At 51.5% G+C, this 15,353-nt stretch overlaps 1 protein-coding gene across 1 annotated transcript in view; it reads right to left on the bottom strand.

Moving 5' to 3' along the window:
• CD99L2 (CD99 molecule like 2) overlaps positions 1-15,353 on the bottom strand; it is a 32,138-nt gene that overhangs the window by 15,819 nt on the left and 966 nt on the right. The window contains exon 2 of the mRNA XM_042039910.1: positions 15,268-15,353. Within this exon, the coding sequence (XP_041895844.1) occupies positions 15,268-15,325 (58 nt within the window). The 5' untranslated portion in view covers positions 15,326-15,353. The remainder of the gene's footprint in view (positions 1-15,267) is intronic.

Here is a 15,353-nt window from a genome sequence, read left to right as displayed (position 1 = left end):
ATCCGCATTTCAGTGAAAAACTTCTACTGAGAGTGGTCACTAAGTACTGCAACAGCTGCAGCTCCAGTTCCACTTACTCACACATCACCTCTCATCTCATCTGCTGTCTGTTAAACGTACACTCAGCAGCCCTGTGGGTGATGTACGTGCAGGGGCTGGGGCTGGGAAGTTGCTGTGGGCTTCTCCCCCCTGGCAAAGGCTCGGCATTAGGCACTGCTGGAGGGGGTGTGTAAGGAATGAGTGTCCCAGCCCACGCTGTGTTTCTCATCGAGCTGAGTGATGCCAACGCTTCCCTGCGAGCCTGGAGGAACGGCCGGCAGCGGGCGATGCAGGGAAAATCCGTGTGAAATCCACAGGGAGAGGCATGCGGAAGAGCCTCTTGCTCAGCACAGCAGGGTGTGTCTGCCACCCTCAGCCTCCCTCCATGCTTCTCTGTTCCCTTCCCAAAATCTTTCCCTCTTCGGCCTTATTGCTGGTGAAATATTGGCACTGTGAGACAGGTGATGCTCTCCTGCTCTGACAGCCTGGGTGAAGCTGCAGGGTTAACAAGTGGTCAGTGCAAAGGAGCAGAGTCAGGAATGTGCAAGGCCATCCACAGTGCTCAGAAACACCTGCCCAGCTCCAGGACTTGCACAGGGGGCTGCCAAACCACCAACATCCCTGCTGAGACTCAACACACTCATCACTGTGCTGGCCAACACTGTGTCCCAGCCTTGTCAGTCTGACAATTTTGTGCAGTCTTCCTTTCCCAGAATGGCTTTTTCCCCAGTCTTTACTGATTTTCAGGAACCAACAGGGCTCCGTCATTTTTGTCTTTCTATTTTAAAGCATGCTTAAAAATAGGCAGAAGGGGAAACCCACGTCGCGTCTCTGGCGGGATGAGAAGCGTTACCAACCCGACTGGGGGAAATGTTCCATCACTATGTGAGCTGGCAGGAGGGATGTGGTGGCAGCACCAACTCGCATCACTATGCCAGGAGCCCTCCCTTCCCTCTCCCTCGCTCCCTCTGCTCTCCATGATTAAGTCAATATTAAGGCACTGACTTGCTGCACACTGAGCCCTGTGTCAGCGGATCCTCCCTGTGCCGGTGTAGGAGCCCAAACACCAAGTGGGGGAGTGCACAGCTGGGGGGTGTGTGCAGCTCACACGTTCCAATGAAGGGCTGTGGGGGTTGTGGGGCTGCACAGAGATGTCCCCCCTGGTGGGGACATGGGCCCTGCAGGAAACACAGTGTCCCAAAAAGTGGGCTCCCTCCACCTGGCTTTGGGGGGCTCACTGGACCCACTGGCTGAGATGCACTTACACCTCCCTGGGTTTGATGACAGCTCTTCTTGGCAACTCTCCCTGCAGTAAAGTGTCCTGGGCTGGAGCTACATCCTGGGTGCTTTCCCCACACTGGTGGGAGAGGTGGGAATGCTGCCCAAGTGAGGGTTGGGAAAACTGCAAATGCACCTAATTTCCCACTAAAACTTTCCCAAGGAGCTGCAGTGCTTGGCACAGCCCCCTACCCAGGGCTTTCCCAATGCTGTCCATGGCAAACTGACATCCTTTTCCAGGACTCTCCTAGGCATTGGCAAGGATTAATAATAGATTGCCAGTTAATGGAAGCTGACAACATCTCTATTTCATGCAAAGGGTGTTATAGAGACATATTACACCTTTTATGGATCAATAACCGAGCATTGCCATCACAGGCACACAAACTCCCCTGCTCACTCCGACAGATAAGACTGGAATGCCCCCCTTGTTGTTTTACTCACTTACTAAGTGGCAACAAATCTGGAATTTCATGGCCAGACACTGAAAACCCCACCAGCTCTTGGTACGCATGTTTACCGTGCACATGCAGTTTTTCTGGAGGCAGCACAGCTGCTCTCTGCACTGTCCTCTGCAATCCCTTTGCTTCTGGGGCCCTGCCACTGCTCCACAAGCAGTGGAGGAGTGGAGCTTCCAAAGCCCATCCTCTGATGGGAACCCACGCACAGCACGGAGTATCTTTACATTAAGGATTTATACTTTTCGGGAGAGGCTGGGGCCCATTCCTGCACATCAGCACTCACAAGCTGCTGAGCTGCAGCACAGGTTGTCTGCAATGCCCATGAAGCAGAGTCAGGGTCGTGCCTGACACGTCACCTTCCCCGTAGGACATCCCACCTACAACCCGTTACAGGGCCACAATAGCAGTTATATGCAAAACCCCTCCTGCAGGTTGCTCAGTGCTGGGGAGCAGTATGGGATCCTTGTCAGGGCTGATGACTAGGCTAGTTCGGGTTATTTTTTTCGCTACCCTTGCACTGGGTCTTTGAAAGAACTCTGCGCTTTGGCTGCTGGGAGAAAATGCGCATCCCCAGGGGCAGCTGGGGGCAATTCCAGCCCTGTGTGCCACCAGCCAAGGGCACTGGAGCATCCATGGCACTGCAGCTCCGTGGCAAGGGGGGAATAGGCAAATTAGATACATTTTCCGTGTTTTTATTTAATCTGACAATCCAAAGAGACCAAGCTGGGACATCACATGGCACCCAATATGAATCCCCCAATGCCAGAGTGGGGAGGTGGGGGACCCCAAGGCTACAGCTGTGTCCGGCAGAAGCTGTAGAACAGGGGTGAGAGTTATGGCCGAGGCAGCATGGCAGACTCCCCCACGTCTTGCTGAGTCCCCTCGCCTTGCCGGGGGTATTTTTAATCAGAGCTAGCTGCTCTTTGAAGGTAGAAGGGTTTTGTGCCTTAATGTATTCTCTCCTCATTATTTTCTGTAGCAGGCAGCTCAAACACACAATTGTACTCGTCAGCTTTTTAGTTTTTACAATTATATATATATTCTAATTAAGCCCCACTGTTTGACAAAGCTTGAATTACAGTATCATAATTCACACCCAGTATATTGCCAGGCCGTCTGCAGCAGTCAGAGCGAGGTGTATTCCATTTTTAGTGCCAGCCCACGGATCTCTTTGTGCAATATATATGTGTTTAGCTTCCCTGGGAATAGAGAGCCTGAGATGGTACAAGATTGACAGCCCGGGAGATTATGGGAGAATGCAAAGCAGGTACAAGGGCAGCAGAAAGTAATTCCAACTGCCTGACTTTTATGCATCCACCTTAGGAGCGACACAGCAGGCAGGGGAGCAGGAGGAAAGCAGGAAAGCAAGTGCTGAGGTAGCCAAAAGGGTGTCCCCAGTGACCAACCTCATCTTTTTGGTTCCAAGTTATGACGTCGGCACACACAGGCAGTTCCCTGAGGCTGGGCACCCACAGCTGTGCTGGGAGCTCTGGGCAGGGCACTGGGGGAGGAGGAGTTTGGGAGAAGAGCCCTGTTGCTGGACCTCTGGGCTGCATCCTCGCAGTGGGGTTTCTGCCATGTCAGCAGAGACACAGCCCCAGAAGTCTGTGGGGAGTAAATGGCTGCTCCTCCATGGGCACGGGTCTGCCCTGCAGCAGCTGGGGTACCTGGGGCACCACCGAGGGTCCCTGGGGACCTCTCCTGGCACAGGCAATGGCACAACACCACTGGCCAGAGCAGGGATCCCAGTCAGGATAGAGCAGAGCTTTGGACTTGCTGATGCCTCCACCACTGCTGTCCGGCCACTGGCCCCAGCTACTGCCAAACGTGGGATATTTACTTGTGAATCCCAAATTCTTGCTGACTGCTAAGGCCAAAGCACAGTTGTGTGTGTGTAGGGAGAGCAGTGCTCCTCAGAGCTGGGGTGTCACACACAGTCTCTGGGAGCAGTGCTGGTGGGGCAGGTGGCTAAGGACAGCTTCTGTGCAGCTGCACTGCTCCCTGCAGACAGGGCAGGCTGCCTCCTCAGCTCAGACATCCTCCTCAAGGCAGCTCTGCCTTAAAAAGCAGACTTTGAACTTCCAATCTATCTCCTCGGCTGCTGCCAGGGAAGACTGGCTGCCCTGAACAAACAAGCTGTCAGCAGCCTGCCAAGGCAAGGGGTGGAAGGGCTCTAAGTGTGAGAGAAAACAGTCCCCTGCATCCACCCCAGCAGTGGGACCAACAGCTGATGCTGGGGGTACATCACTCCAGCCCAGGGCACGACCAGTCAAGAGCAGTGGGACACATTCCCCCAGCTGGGATGACCCCTGCTCCTCGTGGGGGATGAGGGAATGCTGCTGTCCTTGCTCTCTATTCTCAGTGAAACATTTTGATTTTCAGAAGTACTAATCAAAAATCACTCTTGATTATGGCAAAAACAACCTTTGCTGAATTTTTTTTTTTAATGCAATTAACAAGGGTATATGGTAATTCCAAGCAATCTCGCTCTTGAGATTAAAGGAAAGCCTGCCAGGAAGCACATGAATAAAGCTTTAAGATGAGAATTTGCATAATGAAGACTTTCTCTTTGTGGAGGGACTGATGGTGGTTGTGTTTGAAACCTATTAAGGGAAATGCCTAAAAGCCTCCACTACAGCCAGGGCACTGCTGTCCTGACCCCGTGCAGGCTCTAACGCCTACGCTGCCCTCGGGTCCCTGCTGGGAACCTCAGCTCCACGACAACTCCAGCTCTGCCCCGTCCTCCAGCCGGTGCCCCGGGATAGGGCAGGAGAGGCAGCACAGCCCCAGTGCAAGCTCTGGAGTCTGCAGCTCAGGGCAACACCCCTCACTTGGGCTCTAAGCCACAGGATAACACTGCGGTTCTGTGCGCTGGGGCAGCCGCCCGAGAAACAGGTGTCTGTTGCAATTTGATTTCCAGACTTACTAGGAATCACATAAATTATTTGGCAGCGGTACCTGATAAGCTCTACACTCAGCAGGGATGATGGAGCTGGTGAGGAAAACATGACCAGCAAAACCACCCTGCACCAGGCTCCTTCCCAGCAGACATCACTGGCACCATGATGTGGGGCAGGGCCAAAAGGGTGAGTTTTGGTGAGTAAAGGTGAGCCCTCACTGGGACCTGCCTGGCCAGACACTGGATGCTCAAGGGATGCAATGCCATCCACCCTCCATCATGCTGAGGGCTGCACAAAGGTCCAAAAGCATCTTCTCCCCATCTGGTGTGGAAGGACAGATCTCCAGGTTGCTTCCAAAGCACCTAAAGAAGGAGCACCACCCTGCACTCCCTGCCGTGTCCCACAGCCCCAGGGGAGCAGCCAGGGGCTCAGCCTCTGCTGCCATAGCCACACTGGGAGCTGCCAGTAGGTCCCTCTGCAGATACCAGACAAAAAACACAGCAGGGAGGAGTTTCTCATCTGCTGCCCTCTTGCACAGCCTTTCCCACTCCTCCACAGCACGATTTAAAACCACAGAGGGAAGAGCCCTTGACTTCTCTTTGCCAACAGCTGCATCTGGTAACTGGCTCGCCCAGAGCCCACCCTATTTACCAGGGGCCGGCATGGAGGCTGCAAGGAACCCTTGAAAGCTGAGAGCCCCTATCACAGACAGACAAACACCTCTGGGTGCCAGCAGCAACCCTGAACAGCTCCGAGGGAAAACAAATCTCCATCAAGGTCAGCAGGACCACAGCCAGGAAAGACTTTGTGTGGGGGTTTCCCATGAAATGCCTTGGGCCGGCAGCTGATGGTCAGGGCTGCCCCATTTCTGGCTCCACAGCAGCGCCCTCCCTCTGACTCTACAACAAACAAATGTTTCAGCAGCAGCTCTTCCATCCCAGCACAGTCCGAGACCAGGTAGCCCTGCTCTGGCAACACAAGATGCCAATCCAAACAGTTTTCTTCAGTATCAGCACTCAAAGCTTTCCAGGTTTCCAGGGCTCTCTGCCATCTCTGCGCATGGAGTAAGTGATGTTCTCTAAGCAACTTTAATATGATAGCTGTTCTTTGAGGTTTGTGTCAAAGAGAGCTCTGCCGCACCACTGCCAAAAACGGCTTTCAATTAGTCCACAATCAATTGCACCCGGAGCAAAAAGCTGAAAGGTTTAGAGCACGAATATTTAAGGTTCCCCCCCTTCTGGGGTGTGCCTGAGCCCAGCTCTGTACTTGTGATGAGGATGGGGTGATGCCCAGCTTTCCGTGCCTGGAGTGGGTACCAGGACATGGTGGCCAAGGACTAAGGAGGGCAGGGGGAGCTCAGCCTGTCCTGGCCCTCACAGGAGCTCTGCAAACCTCTGACCCTCCCTGGGACTGTGGGAAAATGCCCCAGCTGTAAACCTCAATAACTTAAAGGTGTATCTGGTAAGAAAGGGAGCTGGTTTTCCTTTCCACTTTCTTGCTGTTTGTTTGGGATTTTTTTAAGGAAGAACAATTTATATACCTAAAGGGGAAAGGATGTGGAGAGCATCATTATTTTATTTCCACACCCCAGTCACTTTGCAAGAGGCCGAGGGGAAATTAGCACTGACCCAACTGCACAGGATAGAGAATGGTTTAAGATGACTTTTCAGTGATGGAAAAAACAACAGTGTCACCCTGGGCTCGGGTTTGTCCCCAGTAGGTGCTGCGTGCAGGCCTCTGCTGGTGAACTGGATTACTGCCCTGGCAGCAAGGGAAGGGGAGACGTGGGGGTGCCATGATCCCACCGCCCAGCAGGCAACAGCCTGGTTTCTCCAGACAGCCACGGTCTGGTGCAGCACTGCTGAGAGCCAGCCCTGTCAGGGACAGGCAGGCTGGGAGCAGGAGCAGGATTTGAGCTGAAACCCCTCAAGGGCACTTGGTACTCCCTGTGCCCAAGTGCCCTGCCCCCAGACTTCACTCAGCCTTACCAGGCAGAGAGTGGGAGACATGGACCCCAGCTCATCTGGTTTGAGATTCCTAGTGAAGGTCAAAAAACACAGCAAGCTCCTTTTCCTCCTATAACTGTGGGTGCAGGGCTGAAAATTGGGGGACATGCTGGTTTTGGCTGGGGTAGAGTTTGTTATCTTCATAGCAGCTGGAATGGGGCTGTGGTTTGGATTTGTGCTGAAAATGATGTTGATAATACAGAGATGTTTTTGTTGTTGCTGAGCAGTTCTTACCCAGAGCCAAGGCCTTTCCTGCTCCTCACCCACCCCACCAGAGAGAGGCTGGGGGGCACAAGGAGCTGGGAGGGGACACAGCCAGGACAGCCGACCCCAACTGACCCAGGGGATATCCCAGACCATATGGCACCACGCTCAGCACATAAAGCTGGGGAGGAGGAGCAAGGGGGGACATTTGGAGTGATGGTGTTTGTCTTCCCAAGTCACCATTACAGGTGATGGAGCCCTGCTGTCCTGGGGATGCTGAACACCTGCCTGCCCTGGGAAGTGGGGAATGAATCCCTTGGTTTGCTTTACCTGTTAAACTGCCTTTATCCCAACCCAGGAGTTTCCTCACTTTTACCCTTCCAATTCTCTCCCCCATCCCGACGCAGGGAATGTGAGCAAATGGCTGTGTGGGGCTGAGTTGCCAGTTGGGATTACACCACAACAGCTGCTTCTGTGTTTTCCTGCCTGCTGCCCACCCAGAAAGATTACAATGTACATTCACATTAGCCATTTGATTTCTGCTAACACATTAAGTAATGACTACGAATTTGCCTACGGCCAAAGATGCCTGTTTATCAACCAGACAACAAATTGTGGCATGAAAGCATTTTGTTCATAATCCAGTGAAGAACAACTGATGACAAAGTCAGTGATGCACGAGCCCAAAGAAAACTGAAGCAGGAGATTAAATGCTTATCACCTGATTCCCGGTGGAAAAAGATCATTCTCACCAGATAAAGATCAAGAGAAGATGCTGTAGTTAAAAGTAGGTAAATAGGGAATTACACGGTAAAAATGCTGATTCATCACTTGGGATGTGATGCTCCTGTCGCACTGTGCTATTTAAAATCAGAAGCAGAGCAGTGGTGGGAATGAAGACTTGGGCAATGCTGACAGATGGAGCGGGGCTCTAGGAAGGCATGGGGGGGCTCAGCCTTCTCTGGCTGAGGGGATCTGTCTGCCCTGTCACCGCAGCTGCACTGCAGGGCTCCCTCCTGGCCACTGTTGTCCCTGCCTTCCTACAGCACCTCCCCGTGCAAACATGGGGTATTCGGGTCAGGTGGGGAGCGGTTGAGACTCCACCCCGTGCTGCTCACTGCCTGCACCCTCCTCGCCCACCCACACTCCCACTGTGCTCTGGGTGATGCGGCTCTGCGGCTCCTGGAGCATCCCAGATCCAGGTGGTGCTGCCGAGGGAAGGAGCCAGCATGGAGAGACGGCAGGGTGGGGAGCTGCACCCTCCAAGTAGGAAGCAGCACCAAAGACCTGCTGGAGATAATTTTGAGCAGGCGGTGCAGGAACTGGTGGTGATTTTTTAACCACCCAGACAGCAGCTGTGAGCCCACCCCTCCTGGCTCACCCACATCGAGGGAAGCTGTGCCACATCCCTCGGCCTTTTACAACAGCTTGTTTTCAATAAGGTGAGTTTGGCTCCTCACTTTCATAGAGGAGCTTGGAGAAGTCTCTGAAAAGGAGACTTTGGGGTGTGTATCCAGCTTCTGCTACTTCCCATGCTGCATCCCCATCACCAGGGGAACAGGTGCTGTATAATCAGAGCACTCTGTGCTACTGATGTAGCATGAAATAATTTAAACATAAAACTTAAGAGCTCACTGAGTTCAAAGAGAAATCCCGCAACAGGTCGCTTGCTCTCTCTGACCCTACTTGGAGAGGAAATAGCACCAACACTCACAAACCCAACTGTTTGCAAACTGTTGTGGCTCTGAGATTTTCTCTGTGAAAGTATCTACATAATTCACTCAGTTAAGACCATCACTACAAAATAGAAAGAAGAAATACACTTTCTTTTCAAACATATGTTTAACCTCACTTAAAAATGCTCTATTTTCTGCATGAAGTGAAAGACATGTTTGGGAACTGTGGGTGTTTTTAAAAGCATACATGAGCTCAAAGCTTAGTGCTGTCCGGGGGGGGGGGGTTTGGGGGGTGAGGGGGAGGGGTGGGGGGCAGGGGGCTGAAATAACTAATTCCAGTTTCTTGGCAAATAATTACACAGAACTGAATGGAATGGGCTCAGTGTCACTTGACAGTGCAAGAGACAGTCTGTCACCAGCAGCAGTAGCTGGGGCCCAGCGAGTGGGGCCAGGCTGAACACTCACCCCAGAGGAAGCACCTGGGGCAGAACCCAGCCTGTGGCTGGGTCATGAAGCAGGGCTTTGTGTGGGGCTGAGCAGGGGCTCAGAGCAGCTTGCACCAGCTGGAAACACCACCCAGGATGGGATGGTTTGATTTTGGGGGGATGCAACCTCTTGTGCCTAGCGTTGCCTCTTCTGCATAAGGTTACATGGTGATTTGAGGTTGGACGCTAGGAGGAATTTCTTCACAGAAAGGGTGATTAAACATTGGAATGGACTGCCCAAGGAGATGGTGGAGGCACTGTCCCTGGAGATGTTTAAGAGACTAGATGTGGCACTCAGTGCCATTGTGTGGTTGACATGGTCATCTTTGGTCACAGGTTGGACTCAATGACCTCAAGAGGTCTTTTCCAACCTAACTGATTCTGTGATTCTCTGGCCAGAACTTCTAGGGTAAGAAACTGCGCCAGGTGAAGTTGCACCAATTCTGGGTCTTTCTACCTCTCCAGGCTCTGTAGTGGAAACCCAGCAAAAAGGCTGTGTACCAGATGGCAGGATGGGACCTGGGGAGGTTTTTACTCCAAATGAGGTAGAAAGAGTCTACATTAGTCTGGCATTATTTTCACTCAGATTTTACTGTCTGGAAAGATGATCCAAGTCCTGCAGTAGCAGGAACACCTGACTGGAGGTGTCTGGTCACCACAGAGATGTGTCCCACCAAGCTGCTCACGTTCACCCCATAGAGAGATCATACGGAGATCGGACATTACGACAGAGACATTCCCCAAGCTCCTACTCCTGAAAGAACACTTTCATCAGCAGACAATGCTTTATGGACACAAGACTAATGTGCTGTTCAAAATCTTACCAGCTATCTAACATCTGTTCTGCAGCACAAGCACCTCTTTTGCCATCCACAGCTGGGGCTGGAAACCTCTTCTGCTTGTTTAGCTTCTGCCTTCTGTTGCTGGGCTACTGAAATGCTGGATTGCCCATGCTCCCTCTCTAGGCTGCCCGAGGCTTTCTAAAGCATTGAACTACGAGCCTAGCTGGTAAAAAGCTGTAAGTAGATCTCCACACCTTCTACCCTCCCAGAGCCAGAGCTGCAGTTACCCCTAAACACCCAACTCCAAGCGTGTCCTTCTGAAACAGGATTTCAGTAAGATTATTCCAACTTTGACAAGTTCTTTTTACCCAGGTTTCTTTGTGCATAGGCAAAGAGAGCATTTCAATGGGCATACAAAATGCTGAGCAGCTCTCTTTTCCCAGCACCTTGTTTGCTGGAGACAACCCCATACCAGCCCGCAGAGCATTCCAACAGCAGAATGATGCAGTTCCCAGCATCCCTCCTCCCTGTCTAAGCCACCACCTCCAAAATGTTGCCAATGCCTCTGGTTTTACTCACTTTGGTTTTTTTATGCATGTATGTGGTGACAGCACCAGATCCCTACAGCAACCTGGCCCTCTCCTTCCCTGAAGATGCTGCTCATGTGATCGGGTAACTCAGGGAAGCAGAGCTCACACTCAGCATCAGCTTTCTGCCTGTGGCCCTCGTTCTCCCCCCACAATAATTTTCTGTGTTTCCTAGACAAGGTTGAAAAGCAAAGGAAAAGGATTTTGGAGTGACTGCAAGGCAATTTTGTAAATATGTATTAGCATTAACTTCGCCCTCATCGCACCAGCAGGCTCAGCTCTCAGAAGATCAAACCCAAAGCTGATCCTGAGCAGCTCCACTGAAATCCCTGTGAGTGCAGAGGCAGTGCTCACCTCTCTCTTTGCCATGGCTACCGGGCTTGTATTTCCTTCTCAAAAGTGTTGTTCCCTCAGCAGTCACGTTCCCGTGCTCACATCCTAAATCACAGCTAGTGACTCCAGCATCTGGATCCCCAACTTTGAAGTTTCCCTTTCAAAGTCCTTTCATGTTCTACATTTTGATGTGCCATGTTCATCTTCTCCCGTTTTCCTCTATTTGAGCACTTCCACTGATTGTGAATTATATCAATCAGCTTACAAAGGAATTATTGCAAAGGTTTTCTCTTTGCCATCAGTGTTATGTAGTTTATTAAATATATGTTTTGTTATTAGAGTGGCTTCAGAAGCACTGTCTAATAAAACCCCAGTTTTTCCTTTAGTTAATTGTAAAGTCAATGCCTTAAACCTTCAGGAGATATTCTTCCAAGAAGAAAACAAATTTGGGTTTAAACCAAGCAGTTTTAAAAGTTTATTCTAGTCAACTCAGGAGATCAATACGCACTTCTGTTTTATGTGCTTTAAGGGCTGAAATGTTTGCAACAGATGGAAGGAAAAAATCGCATTTTTTTAGAGCGGGGAAAAGACCCCAAGAGCTAAACAGCCATTTCCAAGTACATTTATCACTAGGCTGGTAGAAGAAAAAGTTTCAAAATGCAAGTAGAACTATGGAAATTAATTATTTCCACATCTATGTACATAAATATCTGAGCATGGCACATTTAATTAATGCATATTTGTTCAAAGATCAGAGATAATTTGTAAGAAAACCAATTTGGCTTCTCCTGCTTTGTCATACACACTAAAGACACTATCTAAGTAAAAATTATTCTTTAAATGTATTACTTTGACTCGCCGCTGATACCTGGTAATTATAACTTTAATAACACAATAATGTAGTATAACAAAGATTTTTAGCAGCTATCTCCTTCAGTTTCGACAACAATGCCAAACCAAGCCTTTCTCTTCTGCTCCTAATTAATTCCTCCCTGCAACTCTTGCAGCACATCTGTGTCAAGTGACCCTGGCAAGTGACGGGGCACAAAGACACGGGATTACCTGGCGCTGGCACCCCCTTTTCTGCCAGCTGTATCCATGTCTGCCCAGTGCAAAGTGGAGTCCAGACACTTGAAAAAACATCTGGAAAAGAGATGGCTCCGGTCTGCTTTCTCCGTGCTCTCCGTTGGGCACTGTCATGCGGAGCTGGTGCAGGGGAGCCGCCCGCAGCGACTGCAGCCAGCGGTGCAACAGTTATTATATACAGCTCATCATACTGCCTAGTACTGCTTTCACATTTAAGTAGTTATTCTAATTGCTGGTGGGATACTGTAGTCACACTCGAGAGGAAAGGTGATCTGTGAGACTGCCTGTGAAGACACGTGTAACAACACAGAGAGTCGCTTGTCAGTGCTGAGACGGCAACTGTGGAGGACACGCCCAACTACCCATCGCCGTTTGTAGAGTGAAGTTTTTCTTCAACCTTTTCTTACACAACGTAAAGCACAAAAGCCGCACGTGCCCTTTCTGCCTGGCCTGCGAGGGGAAACCTTGCGCTCCCTTCAAAAAGCCCTCAGATGTCAAATGTGCCAGCTTTCCATGAAAACACATCCATGCATTTCTGTCCTGGCTTATGAAAGTGAGGAGAGGAGAGGGGAAAACAATAAGGGTGGAGAGTTTCTTGTTTGACCGTCTTACTGTTTTCCACAAGCACGTGGCTATCCCTGGATGACTCATAAACATGAACCATAACTACGTTCTGGAAAAGCCACAGATCTGTGAATTTAAAACACCGTGCAATGTGCTGGCATAGGGAATGCTTGCCTCTGGCTGCAGCCAAGCGGCTTTGCAGGGTGTTTGGTTTTCTCCACTGTCTCAAAATACTTTAATGCTTCTGCCCTCCCAACACACTGGGAATACGCCAGAGTTTAGCAGCACTGGAAAATGGGTTGGTGCCCTGCAAGCAATGCCTGTTTCCAGCACTGCAGCCACAGACAGACGGGCTGTGGGCAGAAGGAGCTCAGAGGCACAGACAGATGCGGCACGGCTGTGTCCGAGAGCCCACGGGTAGGGCACTGAAGCACACAGTCATGAATGAAGGGAAATGCACTAGAATTTGATCAAAGAGAAACCCAAAGCCGGTTTTTTTCAACTAAAAAGTGAAGTTTGCTCCTGCTTTACTGGACAGTCACAGACAAGACACACATCACTCTTGTGTCACTGGTGGATCTGGACATCAGTTGCAGGAATCATGCTAAGTACTGATGATGTTGTTTGTTATCCTAAGTTCTTGATAATTTGTAAATCTCCGAGCTTCCGAGAGACGGGGCTGCCCTCAGGCCACCTTCGACACTGCTGGAGCAACTGTTTCAGAACAAGAAGGCAAAAAACAAGCTGGGAAATAGAGGCTATGAAGAAGTGTGATTTCTATTGCTGCTGTTCTGAAGAAATGGCATTGGAGCGCCCTGCCTGGGAAACCCACTGCCTTCCAATCACCTGTTACTTTCCCACGGGTACAGGATGATGGCAGGAAGGTTGTGCTGGTATCCAAAAGGCCAGTTCAGTGCTCAGGTGGGGAAGGATTCCCAAGGCTCTCTCAGGGTACTGCAAAACTGCTCCAACACATTTGGGGGGGGGGGGGGGGCGGAGCAGGTACCCACGACGGGATGCGAGAGCCACTGCTGGAATACACCGGGGGAGGAACCAGAGGCCACGTGGAAAGGCTGTGTCACACTCCAGCCCCTCGGTTCGGTGTGTCCCATGTCGGCAAGGCTCTGCACGGGAGAGGTCGCAAGTGCAGAGCCCGCTTCCCCTTACACAGTGATTGCCATGGAGAGGCAATTTAAAGCAGTTCGGAGAGGAGACAAACTTAATGTTGTTCAATTACCTGTGAAGTCTCGTGCTGGCAAGAATGATTTATGAATGTTCCAGTAAAATTCATTTTGATACAAACACAGCCAATGATATTTAAGAGCTGGACCCTGCAGCCCAAGAGCTCCAAAATGAAACAAAACAGCATTTTTGTTTGCCCATATTGCGAAAAACACAGAATGCAAATAGCTTTAGTACTGACTAATCAGATTTTTTTTTTATTTTAACCTAAAATCAGGACTTTATGCACCATTTCAGCTCAGCCTGTCAAGCAGATATCCACCAATTAAAAATGCAGCCGCTAACCTGGTCAGCATAAGCAACTCTGTACCATGCTGTTACCATTCCAGGTGCACAAACAGCTAAGTACCAAATGCAAACAAACTAATTCCAGCTGACCCATGGAAAACCTGATCTATTTCAACAGCAAAACCTACTTGGGGTTTGGTTCACTATCTGCTTTGATGCTATCATCTAACCAGTCTACACTTGCTGGGTGCCTCCTAGCTAACAGCAGATTTTGTTTAGAAAAACTTTCCTGGGCCCTTTTACATAATTGCTGTCTATTTTCTCTGTATAACCTTTAGAAGGACCCTTCTTTTCAATTCAAACAAACATCTTTTTAAGAGTACTGTTGCGTTTTTTTAAGGAAACAAAGAGTTGTTTCCTTAAAAGAGTTTGCATTGATCTTAATGTCTCCCTCCCTGCCCTCCTGAAAAAAAAGGTAATTTTTTTCCTTCCTAGTTGTTGTTCAGCTGGGACCGATTTCTGGGTTAGACTATTCTGATCTGCAGAAATAACAGTGGGACCAAAAAAGAGTGAGAATGCAACCAGCAGCTCGACAAATTTGGGTCACACAGAGAATCCGCTAATCCAACAGCCCAGCGAGCAGAGAGATAAACCCAAACTCCTTTCGCGGTGACTCCATGACTACCTCTGTTTAGGATTAGCTGAGCCCCGGGCTGCTCCAGAGCTTTATACCTGCAGCATCGCACATCTTAAGCATCGCTGTGACACTGTCACCCGGAGGCAGACGCTGCGCTCCGAGATGCGTCCGGCACCAGCACTGTCACCTAGCGCCGGGCTCGAGCGGCCCGACCTGCGGGTACCGGTGCGGGACCGGCCCCATCGCGAGCGGGGGGAGCAGGAGCAGGGGGGCCGGAGGCGGACAGAGCCCAGGGTGGGGTCCGGGAGAAGAAGGGGGGACAAGGATCGTCTGCGGCCCGGCCCTGATGCACAAGCTGGCACCCCGCCATCCGCTGCGGAGTCGGGGTGCTCTGCGCAGGGTGGAGCCCGAAGGACGCAGCCCCCTCCCCGAGGCGATCCCCGCGGGTGCATCCTCCCAGCTGGGGCCCCTCCTCGGGCCGCATCTCTCCGGCCCCGTGAGCCCTCCCTGGGCAGGCTCCGTGCAGCCGGGGGAGGATCCAGCCCGAGAAGCCCCCACGGCGGCGGGGCCGCAACCCCTGCATCCCTCGGGAGCAGCATCCCGCGGGGTGCCCCTGACCGGGGGGGGGGTCCGCCGTTCCTGGGCCGGGCCCGGCGCCGCGATCATGCGCACACCACACCGCGCCCCCCGGGCCCCGCTCTCCCCCCGGGCCGCCCCCTCCCGCCGCCGCCCCGCCGTGCCCGGCCCAGGCCGCCCTACCTGCGCCCAGCAGCGCGGCGAAGGCCAGCAGCAGCCCCAGGAGGCGGCGGCCGGCCATGGCGCGGCGGGGCTGCGTCTGCCGCGGG

This window comes from Corvus kubaryi, unplaced genomic scaffold, assembly GCF_017639235.1.
Source record: "Corvus kubaryi isolate FWS band 111438036 unplaced genomic scaffold, C.kubaryi_AGA036_p1.0 37395, whole genome shotgun sequence".
Taxonomy (NCBI): domain Eukaryota; kingdom Metazoa; phylum Chordata; class Aves; order Passeriformes; family Corvidae; genus Corvus; species Corvus kubaryi.
Note: the sequence above shows the minus strand (reverse complement) of the source record. Positions and strands in the feature narration are given on the sequence as shown.